The 25,796-nt window shown below is 49.4% G+C and overlaps 1 protein-coding gene across 1 annotated transcript; it reads left to right on the top strand.

Annotated features, from left to right (window-relative positions):
* Nucleotides 1-1,293: 1,293 nt before the first annotated feature.
* PRELID2 (PRELI domain containing 2) lies at nucleotides 1,294-25,491 on the top strand. Its single transcript, XM_074916555.1, has 7 exons — nucleotides 1,294-1,384; nucleotides 9,018-9,075; nucleotides 11,376-11,449; nucleotides 12,972-13,132; nucleotides 17,524-17,629; nucleotides 22,862-22,927; nucleotides 23,395-25,491. Exons 1-6 carry the CDS (start codon nucleotides 1,310-1,312, stop codon nucleotides 22,904-22,906), a joined length of 519 nt encoding a protein of 172 aa, XP_074772656.1. The 5' UTR covers nucleotides 1,294-1,309; the 3' UTR covers nucleotides 22,907-22,927; nucleotides 23,395-25,491.
* Nucleotides 25,492-25,796: the final 305 nt, after the last annotated feature.

Genomic DNA, 25,796 nt, shown 5'->3' with positions numbered 1-25,796 from the left:
GCAGCGCCGGCTGGATTTGCTCACCCCACTTCAAATGCCTTTTATGTTTGGCGATACACTGACTTGGTTCACCCAGTCAAGGCTTTCTTACTTCACAGCAAAAAGAGGTTTGGGCTTTCCTAAAACATCATGGTGAGGCTACAGGTTACTTTTAACACGTTGCTGTTTTTATTACTACTGCAGCCCCAGCGGGCTCGGCCTGCAGTGCCGGGCACGGCGGAAGGCGTGAGGCCGTCCGCGCGGCCCGTGGCCGGCCGGGCTCTGCTGCCAGCCTCGGGGGAACAGACCTGCCCCAGGCCAAGGCCTGTGCCTGGGCCCGGGCCTGAAGGCGGAGCGCTCCCTTCCTTCCCACCGCTGCTGGGGCTGCACAGCGGGACCGCCCTGGGCCTGTGCCCCCCCACGGCCTGTGCCCCGCGGCCCGGGCTGGTGGCCGCTGCTGCCCCACGGAACCCCCCACAGCCCGGCAGCCTCGTGCAGCGGGACGGGCTGTTGCCCAGCCCAGCTCCCCGGGGCAGGAGGGGGCCGTGGCGGTGGTGGTATCTGAAATGCAGGTTGGTGCCCAGCGTGCAGGAACCTGATCTTAACACGCTGAGGAGAAATATTGTATTTATTCAGGCCTGGATGTGGAAAAGCCTGAGGAATTCTCCACAAATCAAGCACCCCAATGGCAGGTTTCGTGCTTTTATACACCAAAATCAGAGGTTAAGACTTTTCCAAAGATGCCTGTGAGATACTGATTTGTTAGTGATTAACATACAATTCCGAGATGGCTTACGTAACGCTTCTACTGCTCCGCGAGCTCAGGGGAAGGGTCTGAACCTGGGCAGGGGCTTCTTGACCTGCGGGTGTGCTCTTCAGTATTATAATGAAGGTAGTTCACTGTCAGGACACTCAAAAGTTAGTTTCACTGCCAAGTTAATCAAATAGTCGCTTTGCCAGGTTGTCAGATAACTCATCCTCAACACAATCCCAGACACTCTCGTCTGCGGTCCAGGATGTTCTGCTTATTGTCTAGGCTTTGGAGAGCAAAGCTTATTCTTGATGAACTTATTGCTAATCGAGGCCAACTTGACCCCGCTTCAAAGTCTAGTTCGGGCAAGCTTCCAGCCCTGGGAACAGCCCCCACAGGTGCGGTCGCCAGCCCCTGGCGCAGGTACTCGCCGCGGCTACCAGGCAGGGCGGCCCGCAGCGCGGGGGCCGCTGCCCGCGGCCGCGCACAAGATGGTGGCGGGGCGGGGCGGGCCGGCGGGCCGGGCAGGAAGCGGGGCCGGGCCGGACCCCGGGGCAGGGCCGCGGGCCGGAGCTCGCCATGGGGGTGACGGTGGAGGTGCACCGCGTGTACCGGTACCCCTTCGAGCAGGTGGTGGCCAGCTACCTCCGAAAGGTAACCGGGCCGGGGCAGGGCCGCCTCACGGCGCGGCCGGGCCGCGGGTCCCGCTCGCCCCGGGGCCGCTCCGCGTCCCTCTGGTTCCCGCGGCCGCCGCCGGCTCTGCCCCGGTGCTCTCTTCAGCAGCCTTCCTCCGGGCCTGCTCGCGCGGTGGCTGCGTGGGAAACCGTAACTCGTGTCCGTGAGAGAGAGAACCGGCGCGGGGAGTGCGGCGGAGCGGGGGCGGCCTGGCCCGGGCAGGGCTCGCCGTGCCCTCGTGTGGGTCCCGCTCTGGAGCCCTGTGGGTGCGCGGGGCCCTCCCTGCACCTGGAAGCTTTGTTTCCCTCATATATTAGAGTTTTTTTCACGCTTAGATGAGAACTTGCCTTGCTGCGCCCGAGGTTCACAAGGCTCTGGTCGCCCGCGCACCGCCTGGCACCCCGGGGTGCTGGGGCTGGGCCCCGCGGCCGCGGCCCCGGTGGCTTCCAGCGGGGGTCGGGGCGGGCAGTGCCACCGTTCTGCTCGGCCAGAAGCGGCCCCGCCGCTGCGTGCGGAGCGTGGGGCGGTCGAAACGCCTGAGTGGGAAACGAAGCCGCCAAATCCAGCCCCAGGCTCGGCTCCAGAGGCGCCGCGTGTGGGCCTGGGGGCCGCGATGGAGGCAGCGGGACGGCGCGGCTGCCCCGTGGCACAGGGGACGTGCACAGCCCCGACGGCAGCCCCTGCCCTGCCGGCGGCTCTGCCGTGGCGGCTGGGATCTCTTTGAAACAAAGATTGGCAATGAACTCTGGTTTTCTGTCCTTGCAGAATGCGAACCCCTGTGTCGCTGCTTGGCGCAGCACGGCTTTTGGCCTAGCAGTGCAACAATCATTAGACTTTTAAGTAGGCTTTAAAATGAAAATGTTTTGCAGTGGCAGCAGGCTGTGTTAATGGCAGGTAAACAGCGTTTCGGTGTTGCATCTGCTCCCAGCAAAACAGCATCCTGCTAAATTTTCCTTCTGAGCGCTGTTGTCTCTCAGACCCAAGCTCCAAGCTGTGCATCAAAACTGTCCTTTTTGTTGGTGTTTTCCTTTGAACTGTAGCGTAGAAGCAGGGATGAATTCTAATCTTTATTACAGGCTGATGCTGGGCTCTTGCCCTCTAGCTGTGAGTAGTTTTTGTGAACACCAAGGTGAAGAATAGAGCTGGCCCCATTATATTTGTTTTGGCCGCATGTGTTCGAACGCTCAGGATAGAACCGAGCAGCTGTACAGCACAGGGCACTTCCTTGGCACAAACCCCCATGGGTTTGTCAGTGTTCTCAGCAGGACAAGATGTTTAAACAAATGTTGACTTTGGGCTAAATTCATCCTTGATGCAACCAACTTAAAACACAAGGAAGGATTTTTTTGTCTCAGCCAGTTGCCAGTTCTCTGTCTCCGTTTCGCGGTGGTCTGGCTTTGCCGGAGGCAGTGCCGAGAGGAACCGGGAGCCGCCCCGCCTGCCCGGAGCCCGGCCGGCTCTGGCACCCGGGCAGCTGTGCGACTGAAGCGGGACCGGGCTGAACGCTGGTGCGGGGCAGTGCGGGGGCCCCGGGCGCTCGCTTGCAGCCGAGGCACCCCAACGACTCTCCTTCATCAGCGGTGGCACGATGACCTGTGGTGTGCAGCCTTGTTCTGCTGCTGCCCTCCGGGGCACTGGGAGGCAGAGACTGCCCCTTGCTAAGCAACTGTTTATTAAAAATGGTCAGCTCCTTGAAAACTGGATTGGTTTTATGAGTTAGGGTAGGAGTGGAAGACGGTATGTTGCACTTCTACTGAGAAATAACAAGTTTTTCCTGTTTGCTGAAAGCCTGTAAAGCTGCATTGGGCTCACTGAACTCACCAGGCTTCTGCATGAGATCTCAGCGGGGTTAGCTTCTTGTGCCAGTGTCCACCTCATGAGGAAAAGGCTGAGGAGAACATGAATCTCTAAAAGAATGTGGTGGTGTGGCTCTGTTTTAATTGACTGCGGGTTTTTTTTTTTTTTCTGGAGTTCGATGGCTTGGTAGAAAAGGGAATTGGATCCCTGTAGTGGTGTTATGCCCTGTACTGAAAACCAAACTGTTATGTATGTGAAATTCTTTTTGGGAGGAAAAACCCAAGATTTCCTCTCAAACCAGAAGTCCAGAACTTTGAACAGTAAATACAGGCAAAGATGCTTAGTCTGGAATCTTTCTTTTTCTCTTCTGCTTCTGTTAACCATCTACAAGTGTTCTTTTGTTGACGTAGAATAGGACCGTGCAAGGATGCATTTAAGGTTTTTTTGTTTTTTTTTTTTTTTTTAAAAAAAACCAGAACAAACCTAAACATTTTTTTTCTCTTGCCTAGCTGCAGAAATCCTGAGCTGTATCTCTGGCAATCTTGGGCAGTCAGATTTGCTCACCGTGTAGTTTAGACTGCCACACTATGGCTAACCAGTGGATGTGCTCTGAAATACTCACTGGAAAAATCCTAACAAGCTTGGAATGAGAAGTCAGGGCCACCTTTCACTGATTTTCTTGAGTGTTTGGCAATTAGAGGTGAGAGGAGAAACAGTGCTTTTCATTGTGTAAGATTTGAACCAGAGTAGGAATGCAAATAGAAATTTTATTCTGTAGTATACTTCTGTGTAACTTGAGAAGGGCAGTTGGAGGTGAATCGTGAAGCTAATTATGACAGCCAGAAGCACAGAGCAGAAAGGTTAAAATAATCCTCATTTGTATGTGGCAGCAAAGTGCATCGCATGCTTTTAACCAGGAATTTGATATGATTGAAAAAATAATTGCTACAGTTACTCATAAATGCCATAGTTAAAGTTGACTTCAGGGCTCCTGCTCTTGTTATTTCTGTTACGACTCTGCGAGTTGAACCTTTGAATGTTGTTATGTTGCAAAATAGGGTGGGAAGGTGCAAGCAGACGTGCTCTGGGAGGAGACCAAAGCAGTCGGGGTTCTTCAAGGGCGTGTTTGTGCCAAGACATCTCCTGGCTCATAGGCAATACGTGGGATTTCTGACTGGGGCATTTTGCGTATCGGCTGCAATTTATGGTCTCTGGGGATGGAGTGCAGGAGTCAGTTGGACTGCAGAAGGTGTCAGTGTGGGCTTTTTTTTTTTTTTTGACCCCCCTCCCTCTTGTGCATCTCTCAAGTTAGGTTTAAAACATTGCTGTGCTCTGCAGCAGAATTACATCCAGCTTCTCTAGAAAAGTGCTCTTACCGCAGAGATGCGTCCCCCGCTTTCGTTACGTAGAGTCAGTAAGAAATAGGTGGTGATGAGATGGACAGCCTGCTACAACAGATATGGGGGTATATATTCTTGAATATTGGTTCAGAAATATGCTAGAAGATATTCTGCCTTTGCCATGTGTATCTAGAGAAAGCAGCCCCTCCATGGTTGGTGTGGGAGGGCAGGCACCAGCAGAGCACCATCTCGAGGGGGTACTGGGGAGTCGCTGGGGTGTACTGGGAGCTGCTGTGCTGCAGAGGCCTCTCAGGCCTTTGTGGGGTGCGGCGCCGAGGGGGGCCTTGCCCCCTCCCTGCCCCGGGGCCGAGCCTGCCAGGATGGAGAGCGGTTTCTGCTGGGGCGGCTGTTAGGTTAGTGCAGGTGTCGTTCTAAAGTGAGCTCGTGAACTGTAAATCAAACATTTAGTTCAAGTATGACAAATTGATTTATATGTGAAAGGCTTTTGTATTTATCAATCTTTATCACAGCAAGTAATCTGTGCAGTGGGTTTGCTGGACTTTTTGGGGGGTTAATTTACGTTTATTCACAACCACCACCCTTCCAAACCAATAGTAAAGTGGAGTAATCTGGAAAGGTTTAGCTGATTTTACAGTGTCACTGCTTCATTTCCTTGCTGTTAAAAAAGAAAGAATCAGAATATTTATGAATTTAAATATTATTATTTTTTACAAGTCTTTGAAGCTGTCACTTTGATTTATGTGGGCTTCATTTGATCTTGCATGTAAAACCAGCCCTTCATTGCTTTGAAATATTCCATTTTTGTACAAATCATTATGTGTAACCTGCAGTGATTTCTCTCTGCTGCTAAACACAGTGCTGTTTTTCCAGGCCTGCTATTTCCCTCAGATAACTTCTAAGAAACGTTGCTGTGGTTAGGAGCTGCTGCTTTTGATAAATGATTGTACACATTCCAGTTAGGAGAGGTGTGTGGGGGTCTTAATTCCCTGGATTCAGAATAATAACTAATGTAATCAGTTCTGCTTGTTGTTTCCTACAAATAGCAATCAATATGTTTGCAGAAAGACTGAATGAGAGCACAGGAATTCTTTTTCTAATTATAATTGTCAGGTTTTTGCAAGAGGAGAAAGCAGTGCTTCGATTCCGGTAGGCGTGCAACGAGGGGTAAGCCCGTAACCGCCCGGGTCCCCCTGTGCTGGGGTGCCGAGGGGCTTCTGGACGCGGGAGTCTCGGTCTTTCCTAACTGCCGCGTGCTGGTACCACGCTTGCCGCTCTGCGTCTGTAAAACGGGCTCTGACGTCTTCAGGGTACACTCATGACCGGCAGCCAGGGTAGAAAAAAGTAATTTCAAAGCTATGGATAGCTTAAAGGCAAAGTCAGCTTTGTGGCTTCTGCTGTCACAGATTTGTTTGGGGTCCTCTTGGTGCGATGGAGGAGAAATGTCTGTAAAATAAGCAAATCAATCTGGAAAAAATTTCCTACAGGAACTCATTGGAAGTATTTAATTTTTTAAAGAAAAGTGTGTGCTCTTCGTCTGGATAGCTTCTTTTTCATAGATAGTTTTCATTTTTCTAGATAGCTTCTTTTTCATAGCAGTGTAGCGTTTTGAGTTAGAGCGTTCGGAGTCGCCCTTCCCCAGGTGCAGCCGGACACGTCGGAGAGGGGTGGGCTGCGCTCTGGGAAGGCTTTAAGGAAGGCCGGGTGTGAGGGTGGCCCCTAAGCAGGGAGAGGGATGGGATTTTCTCCTGTCCCAGGTAGGTGGGCGGGCGGGCCTCGGGCGTCCCCTCCGCTCAGGCTTCCCCAGACTAATGAGGAGGTCGCGTCGGGCCTCTCCCGGCGGGGCCCCTCGGCACGGGCCGGGACAGGGGCCGTGCTCGGGCCTGCCTTGGCCGGGGCACAGGCGGAGCCCCCAGCTGTCGGGCCGTGTCCCCCTGCCCGGGCCGTGTCCCCCTGCCCGGGCCGTGTCCCCCTGCCCGGGCCGTGTCCCCCTGCCCGGGCCGTGTCCCCCTGCCCGGGCCGCCCCCCGCGGCCCGCCCGAGGCGGGTCCCTGCGCTTGCAGGCCGGGCCACAAGATGGCGTCGGCTCCTCGGCGGGTGCCGCCGGCGGGGCGGGAGCGGCCCTGGGCGCTCGGGGCATGTCGGTTCTGCCCCGGCGCCTCTCGGGCCGGGGCTCGTTGGTCTGCCTGTCCCGCCGGCCGGATAGCAGGCAGGAGCGCTGCCCTTGCACACCCCGGCCGGACTCTGCCCGGCGGCTGCCGCCCGCCCTCTGGGCCGGCCCCAGCGCCCTCTCCGGAGGCGGTTTGCGGGGCGCGGGCTGAGGGCCGGGACCTGTGCCCCGAGAGCTCCCAGGGACGCGTGGCGGGAGCACCTCGGCAGCCCGTCCCGGTCTCAGCACCCCGAGGCCTCTCTCCTGGCACAGGGGTGCCCTTTGTGTCATGGTGGGACGTTTGGCCGTCGCTGTGGGGCAGCAGCGCAGTAGTAGCCACCTCTCCTCAGGCAGTTCCAGGTTTTGGACGTTCTGGCTCTGCCCTGTGGCTCAGCACAAGGAGCTGGGGGAGAGGGAGCTGGAGCCAGCATCATGTCACCTTGGAAGGGGTGGCAGGGCCTTCCCCGTGCCCTTGCTGAGCAGGAGAGGTGACGCAGGGCAGTTTGTGTTTGCCCCCCGGGGCAAGGAGACCACAGGGCCGCATTGAAGCCCTTGGGCTAGCGGGAGCCCTTTGGGCAGGGATGGGAGTCCTGTGCCGCTGATGCTGGGGAGGAGGGTTCGGGGGTTGAGTTACTGCAGGGCTGAAATAACAGCCAGGCTGAGATCTCTTTGTTCTCTGCTGCTGTTAGCTTTGGCGTCCCTGGGGAGTGGAAGCCTTGCAGGGAGGCTGTGGCTGGCTGGAAACGCTATTTTTGTGGCTGTTAGACTCTCCTAGCCATTACATCTGCTCGTAGATTTGCAATGTTATTTCTTTTACTGTGCTGTGTAGGAAATTGAGTCTATTTCTGTTTAAATACTGGGGTAATAGAGCCTGCTATTTAGTGAAAGATTTATGTAAATGGCTCTTTGTTTCACACGATTGGGCCTTACAGAGCGTAAGTTACATTGATAACGTAATTATGCCACTACTGCCATTTCAAAGCAGCACGTTGTGGAGAAGCCTCCAATCTCTGTATAGAATAGGACTTGAAAACCTTGCACTTTTAAAATCAACTTTTCTTCTCCAGTAAGAACAGATAGTAAAGCTGGATTATAGAACAGCCTGTTCTGGAGTTGTTGACCTTTTTCGCTTAGAACCCAAGATTTATATCAGATTTGTGGAGCACCTGTTACTGCATATCATAATTGCATTACCTGAATTTAGTTAGCCTTAAAATGCAGTTTCCCCACCTTTCCTAAAGCTTTCTATTTTGTTTATTCTTCAGTCTGGCATTAGCATGGAAGTTACAGTAACTTTTGAGTATTGAGTTCAGTAAATTATCTCGTGCTTTACAATTTACAGTTCATTATTCAGGTGAATATTGATTGCAATGGAGAGTAAGGTCCTTGTGGCCTTTTATGTCTAATTTCTAGCCAGAAGAGTTTTGTAAGTTCCAAATAGACTGTTATCCTTCGAAGTCCTGTTCTTGTGCATACATTTCTTACTCAGGATGTTGCCTTACAGGCAACCTATGCAATTTTGGCATAATTCCTTTTCAGTAGGAGTCTGAGAGGGAGAATCTCTTTCTTCCAGCCTTGAAATGACTGCCCTGTACAGCCTAAGGAAAGTGAGGTTACCTGGAGCAGGGAGAGGCAGTGACAATCCCTTACCCTTGCTGCAGGCCAGCCCTGGAGCAGCAGAGCTTGCCAGGGTGGCCCCGCGCTGCACTCCGAAGTGACGTCGTGCTGCCACGCTCCTCGGGCAGCTTTGGCAGGACAGTGCAGTGTTACGGACCAGACTCTGCACTCAGGTGATGCTGCACTGTGCTCTCCAGCTTTTTCTGTGAGGAAGTAGGTTGCGTGGCTGACGGTGCTTGGCAGCAGTGACAAGGAGTGAGCTTGCTGCAGGCACTCGGGACGCCGTTGTTCTCTGCAGAGAGCGGCGCGGGGGGCTCTGGCCCGTGGAGCTGCCACGCTGCTGAGAGCTCTGCTTGGCCCTCGTGTGAAAATCATGATGCAGGTCAGGAGCTCACGTCTTCCTGTCTGTGGGGTGGAGGGTGTGTGGAAGATGTCTGTAGGCTGCAGCAAAAGCTAGTATCTCTCCTCCAAGTGATTTTTCTCATAGCATGTTTGTTTTCTATTCTTATTAAGCTAATCTTACCAAATTCTTCCTTTCCGCTAACTTTTATGGAAACTGCAGGCTGTTAATACCAGGCAGCTCGTACCTGTTGCAAGAAGCTATGAAACTGCTTCTGTCTTGACAAGTGACAGCGATTTTCTTTTACCCATGTGAGAAGTGGTAATCTTTACCCTATGCATTTTTATCCCAGTATCCCAGCCCCATGGAGAAACACATCATGGCTGTGGAAACAGTGGAAGAGAAGACAGGTAAGCTGCCTGACTTTTCTTACAGAGCTAATTAAATTTTTTCATAACCTTTAAAATTAATTATGTAATAGTTGTATTTCAGTAGAAGCGGGGCACTGCAGACACGCCTGGCATTCCTTCATGCTGGGCATTGTGTAAGCAAGACCAAGGAAATATTTCCACCCGCTCCCTCCCCCCAAAGCGTGTGTTTTAACCTCATTAAGTATTTGAATTTTCAGCTTATTCCGAGGCTGGTTTCTCTCTCGTTGTATGGTTCCTTGGTGCTTCTGTGATGATTTCCATCTGCAGTGCTCTACAGATCAGACGTGGGGCCCCTGGAAGGAAGCACCGTGAGCTGTGTGGATCGAGCCTCGGGCGCTCTGCAGGCATCCCACTACTTGGCTTTCATGATCCCTGCCTTTGGAGGGATCGCTTGCTGTTTCGCTTCCCACGTGAGGGGGTAGTTCCAGGGATCAGAGACTGGCGCGGTGGCCTTGTAGGATGGTGTCAGTCAGAAAGTGATCACAGATCCTCAGTCTCTCGCTTTATATCAGTCAGAATTCCTGAAATAGCAAAAATCAGATGTTACTGTTTCCCAGTCATATTAACAGGAAAATAAATCTGCTCTGGCCAGGGCACAGTTGTCAGATCAACTCTTCTGGTACCACGTGGATTTTTGTTTTCCTGTTGCTGAGCTTGCAGGAAATACTTGCAATTAGGCACTTAAAGTATCATGGAATTACAGACTGGTTTGGGTTGGAAGGGACCTTAAAGCCCATCCTGTCCCACCCCCTGCCCCGGGCAGGGCCACCTTCCACCAGCCCAGGTTGCGCAAAGCCCTGTCCAACCCGGCCTTGGACCCTTCCAGGGAGGGGGCAGCCACAGCTTCTTATCCCCTTTCAGCCCTGGGGGGCCGCTCTAAGGTCTCCCCGGAGCCTTCTCCAGCTGAACCCCAACAACTCTCTCAGCCTGTTATCACATGCCTGTGCGGAGCATGTTTTAAACAGTTATGGCACCACATGGGAAACCAGGACCGTAGGACTTTGCGCAGAAATAACCATCTTTCCTCCTGTTATGGGAACTGTGATCCAGTACTCATTTGGGATGAAATAGGAACTTCCAGTCTTTAAATTTTTAGTCCCAAATGCTTTAATACCTAAAATTTTAATCCCTAAATTCTTTATCATACATTTAGAGATATCTTCGGTCTTGCAGCTCAAGTTTAATGGTGGCTCTTAATTCCAGGCTTATGCTCTCTTTCTAAGCAAGTTCTTAGCAAGGTTGCCCTGAGATTCAGGAAAGCTGAGCGTTAGTGCTGCTGTTGCTGTTTTCTTCAGATGCAGTAAACCACTCTTGCTGGAGAATGCTTTTCTGCTCTGTGTTGCATGGAGATGCTTCATATTATTGATGTGATGTGTTTGTTAGAGCTCTGGAAACCAAAGCCCATGAAGTTTTCATTTCACAGATCCCACCAAATGCAGCTGTTCGAGAAGGTACTCTTTTATCCTGGAGAAGTCTTTTAACCTGGGCTGTCTGCCAGTTGGCTTCTTGTTCGGTAGCGTTCTGTTCTTGATCTGGGTCATTAAATATTAAAAGGCAAAGTGATTCTAAAAGCCAACCGTTTTTTTGAGATACTAAATAACTGTAATTTGTTTCCTAATAGATAGTTTTGTCCTTGTCACTGGGTCCAACTCAATACAAAAATAAATGTGTGATGAGACAGGACTGTTCTGTAAATCTCACACTCTGTGTTTTCCCAGAGATTGAGCCTGAGAATATAAATTGAGGAGGGGATGGAAATAAACTAAAACTTAAGTCTGTGTGTTGGTCTGGTGGCTGAGTCGCCTGAGCTTTTGTCTCGCCCCTGTCATCGTCCAGCCGGTGCTGCTGTGGGTCCTGCCAGGCCCTGCCCGGGCTGCGGGAGGGAGGCCTGGGGCACCCCCGCAGCCTGGCACTGGCACTGCCTGCGCTGCTTTGCTGCCCAGAGCACCAGGAGAGATGCCAGCACAGTGCGTACCACCCGCCGCGTAAGGGGTCTGGCTTGCAGTGATGAATGCAGATGCCCTCTTCCTGAGGCAGAGCAGGAAGCGCCCGCAGCAGTGTTATTTACAGCCCTCTGTCTGGCAAAGCAGCAGAAATACTGGGTTATACTTTAAAAAAGGCAAAACGAAAACCAACCCCACAGTGCTCTGTTAATTTGCCAGCATTTCTGCTTGCACATTTGCTGTGCTGTGAAGTCTTCCAACTACTGTGGTTTTATTTAAAAAAATGGTAACATTTGCTTCTGTAACTCTTCCCTTCTGATTTTCTTTTATCATCAGATTTGTCTACGGGGATTATTTACCGAAGGAGAATTGCAACGTGCCAGAATGTAATTCCTGAAATTTTAAGAAAGGTAACTACTTAGAGAAATTCAGTTGTTGTAAAACCTTAATGCTTCACTGCTGTTAATCTTGTTTAAAAGGATCACATTTCCTAATTATTTTTTTTTAAATTAGAAAAGTTATTTTTAAAGAGAAGTTAATAGAAAAAAGTTCTCTAGGAACTAACTTTATAATTTAACTTGAATGGGCAAAATTATAGCCTTGAGCACACTGAGAGGTAGCTGGTGGTGACGGTTGTGTTACACACAGGAATGGGCTTTTAACTTTGGTATGTGGAGAAAGTAAAGCTGTTTCAAAATATTACCTGGGCCCCTGTGAAAGTACAGCCATTCCCTGCACCCCAACACAGTAGTCTCATTGCTGTCAATGCTCACAACTTTTATTGGTAGATGATATTTTTATAAAAGTCCGGTCTTGTGGATCTCGGGACTGGGTAATTATTTCTAAGCCGAGCTCAGGTATTTTGCATGTCTGGTCCATGGCTCCTGAACACACTGGGTTGTAGTCTTTCACAAAAACATTCTGTAAGTGAATTCAGAGGGAATTAAAATAATATTTAATGTGCCTATAGCGTGTTGCAAGTTAAATATGGCATTGAAGAGTCTCTATAAAGCAGATGAGGCTGTAGAAAATGTAAGGACCTGGATTGTGCAGTCCCTTAGTGTCTCTCTCCTGTGTCTCTTTTAATGACAGTCCTTTCTTCAGTTTGTTATGGGAGGAGAATTAGCCTTAATTTATTATTTATTTTTTTGCAGAGCATCTTCCAGCAGATAGTCTGTATACAGAAAAGTACATTTACATTCATGCATGGTTAAATAGCTGTAGTATTTCACAGCCTGCATGCTTAAAAGTGCGCACGTACTCTTTTCCTGGTGCTGATGACTCTGTGTGTTTTTGCCCTTAAGCGTGTGTTTGTCTCCTCCAAGCCTCACCTGCCAAGGAGAACATGTCATTTCCCTATAGAGACAGAATGTAAATAAACTGCTGGTGAGATTTTCATCCTTTCTTTGGCCCACTCTTTCCGGGTCAAGGCCACTCAGATTGGCAAGTGGGCCGTTGGAGGAGGAGGAGGAGGAGGCCTCCAGGGAGAAAGGAGCTGGGGAAGGGGCTGTGCCTGGCAGGAGCGGGCAGAGCTGTGAGCCCTTCTGCTGCTCTGGTGGCTCAGCTGGTTAGTTTGGCTGCCTTGTGTGTGACTGCTTGGAGGTGGCTTCTCTTATCCTTCGTTGTCATAAGTGACCCGTCAGCAGCAAGGCAGGAAGCACGAAGTGGTGCAGGTAAGTTGGCCTGCACCGGGTGGTCCTGGCAGTCCGGCTGGGGACTGAGCTGCTTCCCTAAAGCTTGGAGTGCTTGCATGGCCTTTGGTAGCTGCTGAGGGAGTTGTGTTCTCCCCTGGGCTGGCCGCAGCTGATGTGCCCTCTTCCTGAATCGTCAGTCCTATCCTCTGAGGCTAATAATCCTTTCAAAATACTGAGAAGTGATTCTACCCTTTCTTTTTTTTGTTTTAAAAAAAGCTGTAATTCTTCTGTTTCCCAGGTCAGTGTCTTAAAAGTGCCTGACATCCACTTGGAAGAGGAATCTTGGCTTAATATGCAGAAGAGAAATATGGCTATGAAAACCCACTGTCTTACATGGACGCAGTACGCATCCCTGAGCGAGGAGTCTGTCTTCAGAGAGAGCCTGGAGAATCCAGACTGGTGAGTGCTGGCCCCAGGGTGTAGCGGTGGCCCTGTGCTGGCTCAGGGCTGCTGCTGCAGCCGCGCAGCCCTGAAAATGGCTTTGCTGTTGCTTTTTGAATGTTTGGAATGAAAGGGGTCTGAATAATAATTCCTTTGGTATGTCTTGAATGCATTTGAAGCAGCAGCTGTAGATGTTGTGTAGCTTTCCTCTGCCTTGCTCAGACATGAGGTTAGGCTCTCTGGCCAGAGCACAAATAATAGCTGGAAATTAATTTCTGTGTGCTGCTCTGCAGTCATAGAAGGCTGCTCCGCTGTTCCTGCACAGCAGGCATAGCTAGAGCGTTCGTTTTGCTGTCGTGGCTACCAACAGATGCTTGGACAGTGGTTTAAAAATTATCAGCTGCCTCCTGCTTGCCAGCCATTGGTGTGGGGCATACTTGTTCCCAAGCAATTTTCTTTGTCTGGTGTTTGTCCCGCTGTGCCCCAGAGGTGTGAGCTGCCCTGGGACTGTGCCCGGGAGGACACACACGTGTGTTTGTGCAGCGCGGAGCCTAGAAATGTCTTTATGCACATTCATGGCAGGTTCAGAGTGGAATTTCTAATTCCTGTAGCACTGAAATGAGCAGGTATGTGATACATGTGACTATCTTTAAAGAAAGATTTATTTCCAGCTGATGTAAATCCCATTAATTCTTACTATGTTCTGGTGTCTCTTTAGTCATTACTTTTGCCTTGTGATGTTCCTTGGGAAGCGTGGCAGGGTTGTCCAGCAAGGTCCATGTGAAAGCTCCAAGGATGTTTAAGAAAAAACCCACGGACTTCAGACAAAATGAAATTCCTGGTGGCTTGGGGGTTTTTGAAAGCCCCGTACTGGGCCGTTGCTGTTTGAGGACACGTTCCTCTGCCTCTTTAAACTGGCTTGTTTCAGCAGTTTGCTGGGACTCTCTGAGGCTTCCCCTTCCTCAGAGCTGCATCGCAGCTGTAGGTGTTGGGCCTGTCGGTGTGGAAACTCTCAATTACTGCAACCAGCCGTGCATCCATGGCCGTTTTCAAGGCTTTTCAGTTCCGGTTCAGGGAAGGCCCTTCTCAGCGTGCTGCCCCCGCTCCTGCAGGCTGTGCGGGGCAGTTGCCCGAGGCTGGTCAGGGTGCTCACCGGAGGGCGGCCGGAGGGTGCGGCGTGGCGGCTGCCGGGCTCTGGCTGCAGCCGCAGCAGGTTCCCTGGCGCAGGCTGGCGATGCTGCGGGGTGCCGGTGCCTCTGGGGGTGCCGTGGGTGCCTGTGCGGGTCCGTGGCTGCGGGACCCGCCGGCCTCAGCGTGCAGGATACCTGGGTGTGCCTGTCACGCCGCTGTCGCCTCCTCAGCAGTCTTACCGGGGTAATCAGATCTAAAACAAAGGCTGCTGGCCAAACAGGCGTGAAATTTCAGCTGCCTGTAGTAAATGTACAGTGACATTTCCATGTGAATAGGTGAAGGAATTATGCAAAGGGCATAATATTATCAGCGTACTGTTGCACTGGAGAGAAATAAAACACACAGTGAGGAGGCTCAGGTCGTGGTCGTTTCCTGAGTCGTGGGAAAATTGTACATTATGCCCCTAAAGAGAGAACAGTGTTAGGCGAGGGATGGTAACGTGAGTACAGACAGAAACGTGTCCCCTCGTGAGCACTGCTGGGCAGATCTCAGCAGCAACTCCTGAAACTCTTCGGGCACCAACAGTGTGAAGAGAATGAGAAAATTCTGCACCTCAGTCAGGCACCGTGTTGTAGCGGGGTGTTTGTTTGTTTAGTCAGCTTGAAGATGACATCGTTAGGGATGCTGGTAAGTGAGAACAAAACGCTGCTCCCTGCGTCTGGATCAGCCGCCTCCACCTCTCCCCGCAGCTCCCGGGCGTGCGCGGGCTCCGCACCCAGCAGGGAGGGACCTGGGGCTCGGGAGGTGTCAGGGTGGTGGCCACAGGCTGTCCCTGGCCAGTGGGGTCGGTGTCAGGGCTGCTGCTCTGGAGAGCTGCAGCTGGTCCCCAGCACTTGGGGTGGGATGGTGCCGATGGGAATCCAGAGTGTTTCTGCCCTCTCAGGTGAAGCTGTAACTGCTGACTCCAGCCCGGCTACTCCATAGACCTATCTGCTGGAGAAAATCAAAGGACTGCAGCGCCTGCAGGGACCGGTGGCACAGGCCTTTAGCAGAACCTCCTCCAGACGATGTACATTAGTTTACCCAGTTTGAGCTTGGCGGTTCCAGCCTTTACTGTTTTCAGCTAGAGAACCGCAAGTCAGGGAAGGGAGACCGAGGCCCTTCTGATGTCCCTAATGGAACGGCAGCAATGGAAGTGGTGCTTGCTTAGTCTCAACAGTCAATTTAACCACAGTGTAGTTCTTCCGCTTAACGTCGGGTGGTTATTTTGTCTAAATAAATGAGAATACAGCGATGCCAACTGCTGCATATTCTTGCAAAGTGAATTATTATGCGTGCTTCCTGGCAGAGCATATAAGTGTCTGGAAAGATATAGTAGCAAACAAACGTTACTATAAATAAATGATAGACCATTGAAAAGGGCATGATGAAGCGTATCTGTGTGTTCAGAGGCTGGAAAGCACCTGTGTTATCCCCCTGGCTGAACTCCTTTGTGACACTTTTTACTTGGTTTCCGTGATTTCGTTGCTGCTATAGACAAGCATCTCCTCTTGATGTCTGAAGTCCAGAGAAAGCTGGTCAGTCCCGGTGGGCAAGGCCTGGCTGCAGGCAGAGCTGCTTGCGGGGTGGGTCCAGCCCCAGGCAGCGTTTGCCTGCAGAGGGTCAGGGGTGTGTGTTTACCTGCGCTGCCCCAGGTGTTTGCTGGCACCAGTTCATCAAAGCAGCCGGGTGTTGTCAGCCGCTCCCCTCCGCAGGCGTGCGTGCGTCTGTGGTTTGGGGCAGTTTCTAGGGCACCACAGTCACCCTAGAAACACAGAGCGTGCACGAAGTGTGCTCCGTGTGTGCCGGGCACCTGCTGAGCTGGGCACCCGCCGAGCTGGGCAGCAGCCGCATGGACGGGCAGGGCCGCGGGAAGAGTTGTCAGTGCCCAGCGCCAAACCCGAGGGGAAGGGCAGTGGCAGAGCCCCCTGTAACTGCCCGCGTTTGTTGGAGCTGTGCGCTGGCCAGTTTCCCTGTGTCTGGGCAGGTTGTACAGGAGAGTCCCTGTGGAGCGTGAACGTTGTCTCTGGTGTCACGCGCCATCCTTCTGTTTTGGTTTGACTGCTCTCCCCCTCCCCGCCAGGAGCGTTTCTTTGCATTTTCATTTTGTATCCCTCAGTTGCCCTCAGATTCCCTTTTTCACCCGGCGCTTTCCCTCATTTCACACAGCCCGGGGCAGGCGCCGGCTCTGGCTGGGCGGAGGCCGCGGGGTGAGAGGCTGTCTCCCCGACCTGGAGGCGCACATCACGCGTGAGCAGTGCTCGTCAGCTGGAGACGGGAATTAAAAACATCGCCTGTACAAAAGCTCCCTCTTTTGAAGAGCCTTGCATTAGATGTAACTTTTAATTTAGTTTTGAAAGCTGTGCAGGCTTTGGAAACTCGCCCTGACACTGTCTGAACCAGAATATTGCGAGACTTTTTATACTAAAGACACTTTAATTAAACTCCCATCATGAAAACAATTAGACCAAATTTGCCGTACTTAACTAGTCAATAATTTAGTAGTTGGATCTCATTAATAGACTTCTCCCTGTGACTGTGTTGTAATGATGCCACGTTGCCAGCTGCGTGCTACAGGAATCAATCAGAGATCAATATTTTCCTTGAGCCTCCCCATTTTGTCCCCTACAATGGTGAAATTGCAAAATGAATAAATAAATCCCAGCTGGAGCAGCTGATTTCAGTGGTGGGTTTTTACTGCTGACACCCATCCTGCGGTTGGGGGGAACTTCTCACGTTCTCCAGCTCCTCCACGTGAACTCCATGCGTTCGTCTTCTTACGGAACGGTGTTGACAGAAATAATAAATGGTTGTGGCCGGCTGAGGGCATCGGCAGCGCCGGGTTCGCGCGCGTGCTGCGGGGGTGGGAGGGGGCTCCTCTCCTCGCTGCCGCCATCTGCCCGGGGCGAGGCGGTGGCCCGAGGACCCTCAAGTCGCACAAGCGTGTTTCAGTGTGTCTGCCGTTGGCTTTGCGGATTCTGGAGACGGCGGCTGTGTCCCCCCGGGCCTCCCTCTGCCTGGCCGCTCCCGGGGCTCGGGGCGCTGAGCGCGGGAGGTGCGGCTCCAGACCTCTCCTTCCTCCTGCACCTCCTTAGGTTTGCCTTTGAGACTGTTGTATGAAGTATGAGAGTGTAAGAGATGAATCCCTTACTCGGGTTTCAAACACTGACTTTCTAACAGAGTTTACACTTGCTCTTTACTAAATAGAAGAATAAGACTGTTGTGTTCCTGTTTCTTAGGACAGACTTCACACAGAAAGGCAGAATATCAGTTACGGGGGCAGGTTTGCTCAACTGTGTGTTGGAAGCTTTTGCTCGATCATTTTTAAAACAAGGTGTGAAGAAGGTAAGTTATTGCTTGAATTTCTTCCCTGAATTATATTCTATTTTTTTTCAAATCACCAGATCGTCTGGGTTCAAAATTAAATTGTTGTTTTAAGTCTGGATTCTTTACATCTTTTAATTGTTGAAAAAATATTTGACCTTTTCTTTTGTCTACAGAGAATAAGCAGAACAAAAACTAATTTAGTTTTATTATGGTAATAGTTCCATTTCAAATACATTTTAAAACATGGCATGTATGACTGTATCAGTTTCTGTAATTCATTCTTATTCCTGATTTCCCCCAGGCATTGAAACAGTTCTTCTTCCTAATGCTTCATTGTACCAGCTAATACTGTAATAATAATTTGCAGTTCTATAGCACCTTTACACTGAAATAGTCAAAAGTAGTCAACATGAATTTATATCATGTCACACATTTTTCTCCAGTAATGTTAGAAATTTTTTTTGGCAGCTTGATGTATTTACAATAGCCACAGTCAATCTCCCTGTAGCAGTTCTGTGTACTTCAACAGTTGTGTCTTTCAGTAAGAATTATGAAAGAGGATAAAAGCTATCCAGCAGAGCATCCCAAGGGAGGGAACGTGCAGAGGCCGTTCGTTTCGGGGAGTCATGTCGTATTGATAAACTGGGTCTAACAGCCACGTCTCCTGGAGCGTTCGCGGGGAGATGAGGCCGTGTGGTGGAAGTTGTCTTCTCCGGAAGTTTGTGCCTTGAAGAGATTTGGGGGTTCAGGCTGTGCTGTGCAGACTGTTTAAAATTTACACCTGCTGAAAATGGAGCAAGAAAGAGAAGGAAGGAATGTTTAATTACACCTTTTTAATGAGAAAATAAGAGGGGGTTTTTTTGCCCTTTTTTTGGGTTCTTTTTCCCCCCTTCCAGTTTCTATCTTGTTTCAGGTGAATGAAAGCAGATGTATGTGCCTGAAAACATGGCATTTCCATGGCTGGGCTCATGAATCTTATGTACTGTGGGACTGTAATGAACCTGTATTTACCATTATTTATCATTTTTTAATTATCTCATGGAGAAATCTGTTTCTCAGATGAACTTAGATGTCCACAGCTCAGTTCATGCCTTACACCGTTCTTTAATTAGTCATGGGGACCCAGTGGTTAACCCTGTTACAGGTATTTTTTGTTCTGCGTTTGGTTTGGTTTTGAAGTGTCCTGAGCAGTGCCCTGTCGTCTCTCATGCTGGAGGGGCGGGGGTTGGAGCGTGGCGCCCGGGCAGCACCCGCCGTCCCGTCAGGCACTCTCCTCTCCGCTGGCGCGGGGCCGACAGCCCCAGCCCTCACCTCTGCTTCAGAGCCTGATTTTGGAACCTCTGCCTCAAGAACCGTCAGTGGAAATGTATTTCTAACGGCACGGCGGTTTATTCATTTGCTTATTCTGATAACTATAAGATCTTTCTGTTGTGGCTTTGAAAGTAAAAAAAACCAAGACAGAAGCAGACAGCTGTGGTAGTGCAAGCAGTGACGTGAGCAGCGAAAGGCGCCTTGCTGGCTTAGGGCGGCGCGGGGTAGCGGAGAAAACAGACTGGCCCCCAGCATCTCTACGGCGCTGCATTAGAAATCCTTGAGCAATTTTGGCTGTGTCTGCAGATCTGTGAAGAAGAAAAACACAAGCACACCAGATGTAGTATAAACGTACAGTCTTGCCTGGTTTCCCCCCGCCTCCAAAACCTCCCTCTCCTGAGGCAGCAGCTGTATCCGTGCGTTGCATTTCTCCTTTGGTGGCTTGGCTGTAGAGCAGTTCTGAGGCATGTTTTACCCAAATGTAGTAAATGATAATACAAAGATGATATTTAAAGTTTTAAAATACATGTTGCATGAATGACAGTGCTTGATAAATGTTCTCCAGGCTTCTATTTTCTTACCTTCCAGTACCTGATCTGCATCCTTCCTCACGGCCTGACCAAAGGCCGTTGCTTCCCTCGCGCTTGCTCTCATTGCTGGGAGTATGGAAGGGTGGTACTTGGGAGGCCAAACCACGGTCCCTGCTTTGTCTCCTCGACCCTGGCAGCCGTGCACGTCTCCGGGGTTCTGTCTGGAGAGGCTCAGATGAGATAAGGGAGCAAGGGAACAGTGGGAGGCAGCAGTGTGAGGGGGCAGAGGAAGTGGAGCAGGGGGTGAGCAGGAGAAAATACCTAATGAATATTACATTTTGTGAATGACTGCGATAAAGCTTACATATTCACACAGTCAATATTAAATTATTTTACAGAAAGAAACGGAAAAGTTACTACTTGATGAAATCGTTCGTGGACACCAAAGGCGCTGATCTCTAAATCATTATTTTTGTAACAGATATGAGCCTATTCTGTGAGTAGGGTTTTTTAATGCCTAACAGAATGACAGTGACATTTTATGGCTCCTCATAATTGTCACATTTCTCATATTTTATTCCAGCTCTGAATGAAAATACAGGAGATAAAGTTCTTCTGCCCTGCTTTTGTTTGTAGAGTTCTTAGTGCATTTGGGTGGAAATTACAGCCTTTATGATATTTTTTTTTCTAACCTGTTCAGAAAAGGTATTAATGAATGATGTGCATCCATGTTATTGCCAATAAAGGTTTCCTCCTGAATAATTCCAAAGCCTCAGCAGACATGCTGGTAAATCCCAGCTGCCAGCACAGCCCGTGCTGGGTCTGTTGGGGAGAGCCTGGCTCCCTTCGGAGGGCAGCGGGCGCTCCGCAGCCTGCAGCAAACTCGGGGAGAGGTTTCCAGCCCAGGGGGGCTGGCGGTGGCTCCTCAAGTCAGTCTCTGTGCGTGTGGGTTTTTAAAATTTTTGTGTAAGTGGCCTAATTAGTTTTTATGTGTCTAAGTTATGATGATCCCTGCCAGCATGAAGCAGTACAGACAGCAAAGTTACGAGTGATTTTAAGGCCACACAATAAAGGAGCATTTGTAGCAAGAGACTTTGGTTATGTTGGTAGATGTTTTATCTGTTGCCTCTTAAATGTTGCAACATTTCTGTCATTTTCACTTCTTGGTGTCTTTTTTAGATCCCTTTTGCTTGACTCGAATATATCAGAGATGAAAATTAAAGGCTGTGATGTAGTGTTTGTTAAGTGATGGAGCTGAGCTCAAATAACAAATACTTAACTGCAAAATATTTTGTCATGGTTACAAAAAGAGAGAAAGGTATTAGGTGCTTTTCTTGGAGACAGCATAACATTTTCTGCCAGTCTGTTAAAATGTTACCCTGCTTTTGTACTGGCAGTGGAAATGAGGTGCATGCTGCAAGATGCATTGCCTTCATCGCATTCAACAGGCCGTTGGTACTTCTCCTGTATGTCGCTTCGCTTACGTAAAGCTGCCAGTGGTTGGTGAAGGTGTGGAGTGTGTTAGAGACGTGATCTGTTCTCTGTGCGTTCAGCGGGCTGCGGGGACGATGTGGTGCGGGCAGGAGGAGTCACCCGAAGCCACCCCTGACCTGGGAATCCGCCGGCTCCGTCCCTCCGCGGCGGGTGAGGGCTGTGTGTAGACGCTTGCAGCAGGGCAGCGTCTCACAGCGGCAGAGCACCTCCACCTTTGAATAACAGAACCCTTCCGTGGCTTCTCCCTCGGAGAAGCTTTTAAGCTGTGGCTGTAGAGGTGCAGAGTTTAATGGCTTGGCAATGTTTGCTCTGCATTTCAAGTGCATCATTGCACTCTAAGCAGTGTAAATTTAGCTCCTTTAAGCCTGATCTCCTGGGGCTGAGATTTAAGTGTTTGAACTTTAGTTGAAAGGAATATATTGATTAGGCTTTGATTTAGTTGTTCCTTGCTGAAAAGATACTGGGTAATGACTTGTACCTGCCCTTTCGTATTTTATTCATTTAATGGAGTTCCCTCTCATTCCCCTTTTCTTACTCAACACCATTTTCCCTAAAAGTCTGCAGTGCTATGAGGAGAAATAAAAGAAAAAGCAGTTGTCACACTGTGAACATAATTGATTCAATAAGTAACATTTTTAAATTCCCTAGGCAAACCCCTGAGTCTTCACTTATGTCAATTAGTGCTTCATTCTGTAAACAGTGGCAGCTCCAATTTAGACTGATAGAGTAAGGTAGTTGCCTTATTGCTTTCTACACAGAATAGGTATGGAAGATGAACTGGTTTTCATACATATAAAATATCTTGTCCATTTTTTTTTTGGTAGAGATGTGAAAAGAAGTTCTCTTGACCTATTTATTAAAGTTAATTGTATTTTTTTACCTCCTCTCACAGTGACTCACACTGAGAAATCGTTTTTCTTTTATCTTAACAAACAGAGAGCCTAGTAGGGTGAGCCTTAGCCCCACACAGGTTACAGCTAAGCTCCAAGCTTGCTTCAGTCCACAAGATCTGTCTAAACATTAGAGGTGGGGTTGGCAAATTACTACAATTTCAGCACACGGAGAGAGCCAAGAGGTGGGAGAGGGAGGGATGCTGTGGATTTTCTTACCTAGAGTGGGTGATTTTGCTTTTCACTAAATAGGAAGCTGCTTCCCTCTCGCTTTGCGCTGAACCCTGAACTTAAATTAATTTCAAAGTAGTGAAGCGTCTGGCTGCAGAGAGGTCTGCAGCCCTGATGTGGGAAGAGCACTCGGTTGAAAGCTTCCCCCGTTTTTCGGAGGGGGGCCCTGCTTTAAGCAGTTCAGGGTTTGGCCCTGTGCAGCCGTTGCTGGGTGGCCAGAGCCTGGGGCTCATCTGCAGTGACCCCTCAGACAAACAGGACCCCTGGATTCAACCTACATTTTGCTATAATTAATAGTTCATTGTTTGGTACTTCCTCCTTCCTTCACAGTCCTGGAGAAGAGATGTTCACCCTATGGTCCTCTGATGGCATGTTTTCCTTCATTTTGGTATGGCTTTCCTTCGTTATAGAAAGAGTCCAGGGCTTTATGGGGAGCTTCCAGCCTCGCACACCCAAGTGCGTGCCAAGGACACGAGTGATGGTATTTCCGTGTTAAAGAGGGATCTACCAAGGTGCAGGGATGAGGGGTGGCTTGGTCCAGGCAAAGCAGTGAGATGTGTGACCTGACCAAGTGCCCTGGCTTTGTCAGCCTTGGCTCTGAAGAGCTGGTGGGCTGCGAGGGGCCTCTCCGGGGTCCCCCCCAGCGGCCTGGGCCTGCGCCGAGGTCCTGCGGGACTCTAAAGTGCAATGTCTTCTCTTTTAAGGCCTCACCGGTATGTGGTGGGGTTCCCTTTCTAATGTATGAAATCCTTAAGTTGTATGTAAAACGGGCATTTATTTGTGCTTTTTTCCAGGGTATTAAAATAATGGAGACGCTTCTTCAGGAGCAGTGTGGGTGACCGTGCGCTTAATGGGCAGTTGTAAGTGCAACATCTGTCTACAGATAAGCAAAAATTGGTCAGAGTTTCTGATACCTATTGCACTTGTGCTCCTTGTAGTTCTACAAGTAAAAGGGGCTTTTTTCCATTATAAATAGCACGCAACTTCTGAGGAGTTTTCAAGAAAAATGATGATCTACTGCAGTGTTAGGCTTAATAGAGTTCCAGAGTTCCTGAAGAGAAGTGTATAATAGTGTGTTGATTAAGATGGCCCCGGTGTCCTGTATTTCATCCTCTCCTCTCTGTTAATACATCACAAGTGTGATACTCTTCTTAAAGTAAGACATTGGTTCTATCTAAGGATTTTTACTCAAAAGTAATATCTTCAGGGATTATCTCTGGAGGGAAGATTTGGTCAACTCTTAAATTAGCTTCAGAACAAGAGCAAATGGCTATTGATTACTTCCTAATAAATGTTCTTCTAAAACCTATTTTCTCTGCTTTTGCAGGAGAAAATGTATTTGCGTAGAGTTTCCTTGGAACCACATATCTTTATTGCCATTGGAATTCCATAGCTGTTGCCTGAACTTTACTGGCACCATTTTATGGAGGAAAGAGAGTTTAATATGCACAGCTGGAAGAAAAGATGACTACAGACTGCAAATCTTTTACAAAAGACTAAGGAATCGTACTGCTTACGGGGATGTTGATCCTGAAAATCAGAGGAACAAGTGTAAGCTTGGAAGCAGCATCTTCCCGTGAGTTGGTGCTGTAATCTCTTGGGACTAAGAATTTGGTGAGGGAACACAGAGCAGCAAACTGGCCCTTGTGGCCATGAAGACGTCCTTGCCTGGGCACACCGTGGCTCGGTGGCTGCCGGGCGGTGCTGGCGTGGCACAGTGCTGGCTGGCTCTGTGGGCCGGGGGCTGCAGCCGACAGGCGCTCGGCTCCAGCAGCCCACGGGGGTCACTGCTCCTGCTGAGCCGCTCGTCACTTCAGTTCCAGTCGCTGTGTTGGAAATACTTGGTTGTTGTACCCCTGCCAACATGATTATTTTCAGCTGTAATGATGCGCCTCAATACAAGTTTTGCATATATTTGAATTCTTTCAGAAAGTATTTCTCTCGTATTGCTTCTGAGTTGGAGAAGAAACCTGGAAGGGAATTCAGTGCAAGTAAAGTTCCTGACAAAGAGCATCTCATGCTCTTTTCCTCCTTTTATTCCACACGCCACATCAGGATAGTTTTATTTTAAACTTCTCATTTAAAATTTAGATAAGCACAAACGGTCTTTGATAGCTGCTGCTGAGCTCGGGTAATACCACACTTTGCAGGTGGCCCCGCTGGAGTCAGTGTTTGTTCTTTGTGGAGTTTTGACCCAGTTATTTGATTGCCCTAAAGCAAAATGATCGCCTTTCTGTTTCTCAGGGTGGCTTGTGTTTTATTTTCTCAACTGTGATGTGGACTCAGTGCTGTGGTCCTGCGTATTTCGGTACGTAACGGTCTGAGCTGCCCTGGGGAGCTCGGTGGGTGCGTGCTGCCGACAGCCCGGCCATGGCCTGTGGCACACGCCAGCGCTGCGCCCGCCCGCTGCCAAACGCAGCCCTGCTGTGTGAGGAACGAGCCCCACACGGGCCTTGGGAAGTGACTGTATTTACTGCTGGTGCAGTGGAACAGAATATTTTCCCTCATCTTTCTTATTTTGGTTGTTAACCAAGTCTTGTGAATTTGGGCTTTGAATACAGAACAGTAAATATTTATGAAATGTAATGGCCAAGACTAAATACATTCATTAGCATGTTTATTTTTATTGACTTTGTTGCTTTGTGTGCTTGAGGAAATTATGAAATTAATTCTATTTGAACTGCCATGTACGATTTTAGGACTAACATTTTTATTCTCGCATCACTCTGGATTTTGGAATTAGGATAGGAAGCATTTGCGTCCTCCCCCACCCCCAGAGTAGAAGTCATCTATGAATGGTGAAAGTCCAGTAAAATCCAGTCTCTTCTTCAAAGCCTGAGTTACCCATCTGCTTGCTGGTAGGTGCCAGAAAGAGAAGAGTTATGACTTCTCCTGGGAGCGTGGTGCTTTTTGTGTGTCTGTGTGTTTCTTCCTGATGTATATTGTCATACCAAGGTGAAGATAAACATTTTCAGATATAGAAAATAAACCAACCAGATCTGATGTCCCCTCTTAGACTGTCTGTAAGACAGTGTGTCTTATTACACCGATCTCTAGGAATAAAGACAATGCTCCAATTACTCAAAAAAATGAGAAAGCTCCCTGTTTATAGGTTTTATTTAATTGTTCAAATGTTTAAGACTTTCACCAACTGCAATCGTGATAGTTTAAGTCATGATTTGACTTACAGTATTCTTCCTGGGGCCTGGACAATGGGAGCTTTGACAGTGCTGGCCTCTAGAAATGGGTTCCCAGCAGCCCTGCCAGCCTCCTCTTCTAAATAATGGGATGGTGAACAAAAGGGAAACTGTTTTTCAGATCATTCTGTGAAACTAGTTAATACACACTAATGAAATTTGATGGACTAAAAATATATGCAGGTAACCGTGGTCTGAAAACATAGAAGTAGCAAAAAAATTGAGAAAATCAGTATTTCATTCTCTTGTTGTGTTGTCACGTCCCATTAAAGCTCTTCTGTGAACGTTTCCATTGAAGGTTCGTTGTTGTCTGGTGTCCCACCCTGGTCTCTGACGGAAGAGTGTTACCTGCCAAGCGTCAGCCGGGATTCATTTCTGTTTATAGAGCACATATAAAAACAGTCGGCATGTCCATCCCATTTGCCTCAGTGTTTGTCATTCTGCTGGGTTTCATTCTACCCCAGCACTGAACTTTCTGTGTCTCTCTTAGTGTTTTCACAAGGTTTTTCTGTTACAGTGAACTCACCCGACG

The sequence above is a fragment of the Athene noctua genome, chromosome 12 (genome assembly GCF_965140245.1).
Source record: "Athene noctua chromosome 12, bAthNoc1.hap1.1, whole genome shotgun sequence".
Lineage (NCBI taxonomy): Eukaryota > Metazoa > Chordata > Aves > Strigiformes > Strigidae > Athene > Athene noctua.
The sequence above is the reverse complement of the archived record's forward strand: the minus strand, read 5'-3'. Positions and strand labels throughout refer to the sequence as shown.

Bases quoted from the DNA above. Each gene is read 5' to 3' on its own strand.
- PRELID2 (XM_074916555.1), top strand. From the start codon at position 1,310: ATGGGGGTGACGGTGGAGGTGCACCGCGTGTACCGGTACCCCTTCGAG. The intron at 9,076-11,375 runs GTAAGCTGCCTG...TTTTATCATCAG, and splicing joins AACAGTGGAAGAGAAGACAG to ATTTGTCTACGGGGATTATT. The intron at 11,450-12,971 runs GTAACTACTTAG...TCTGTTTCCCAG, and splicing joins TTCCTGAAATTTTAAGAAAG to GTCAGTGTCTTAAAAGTGCC.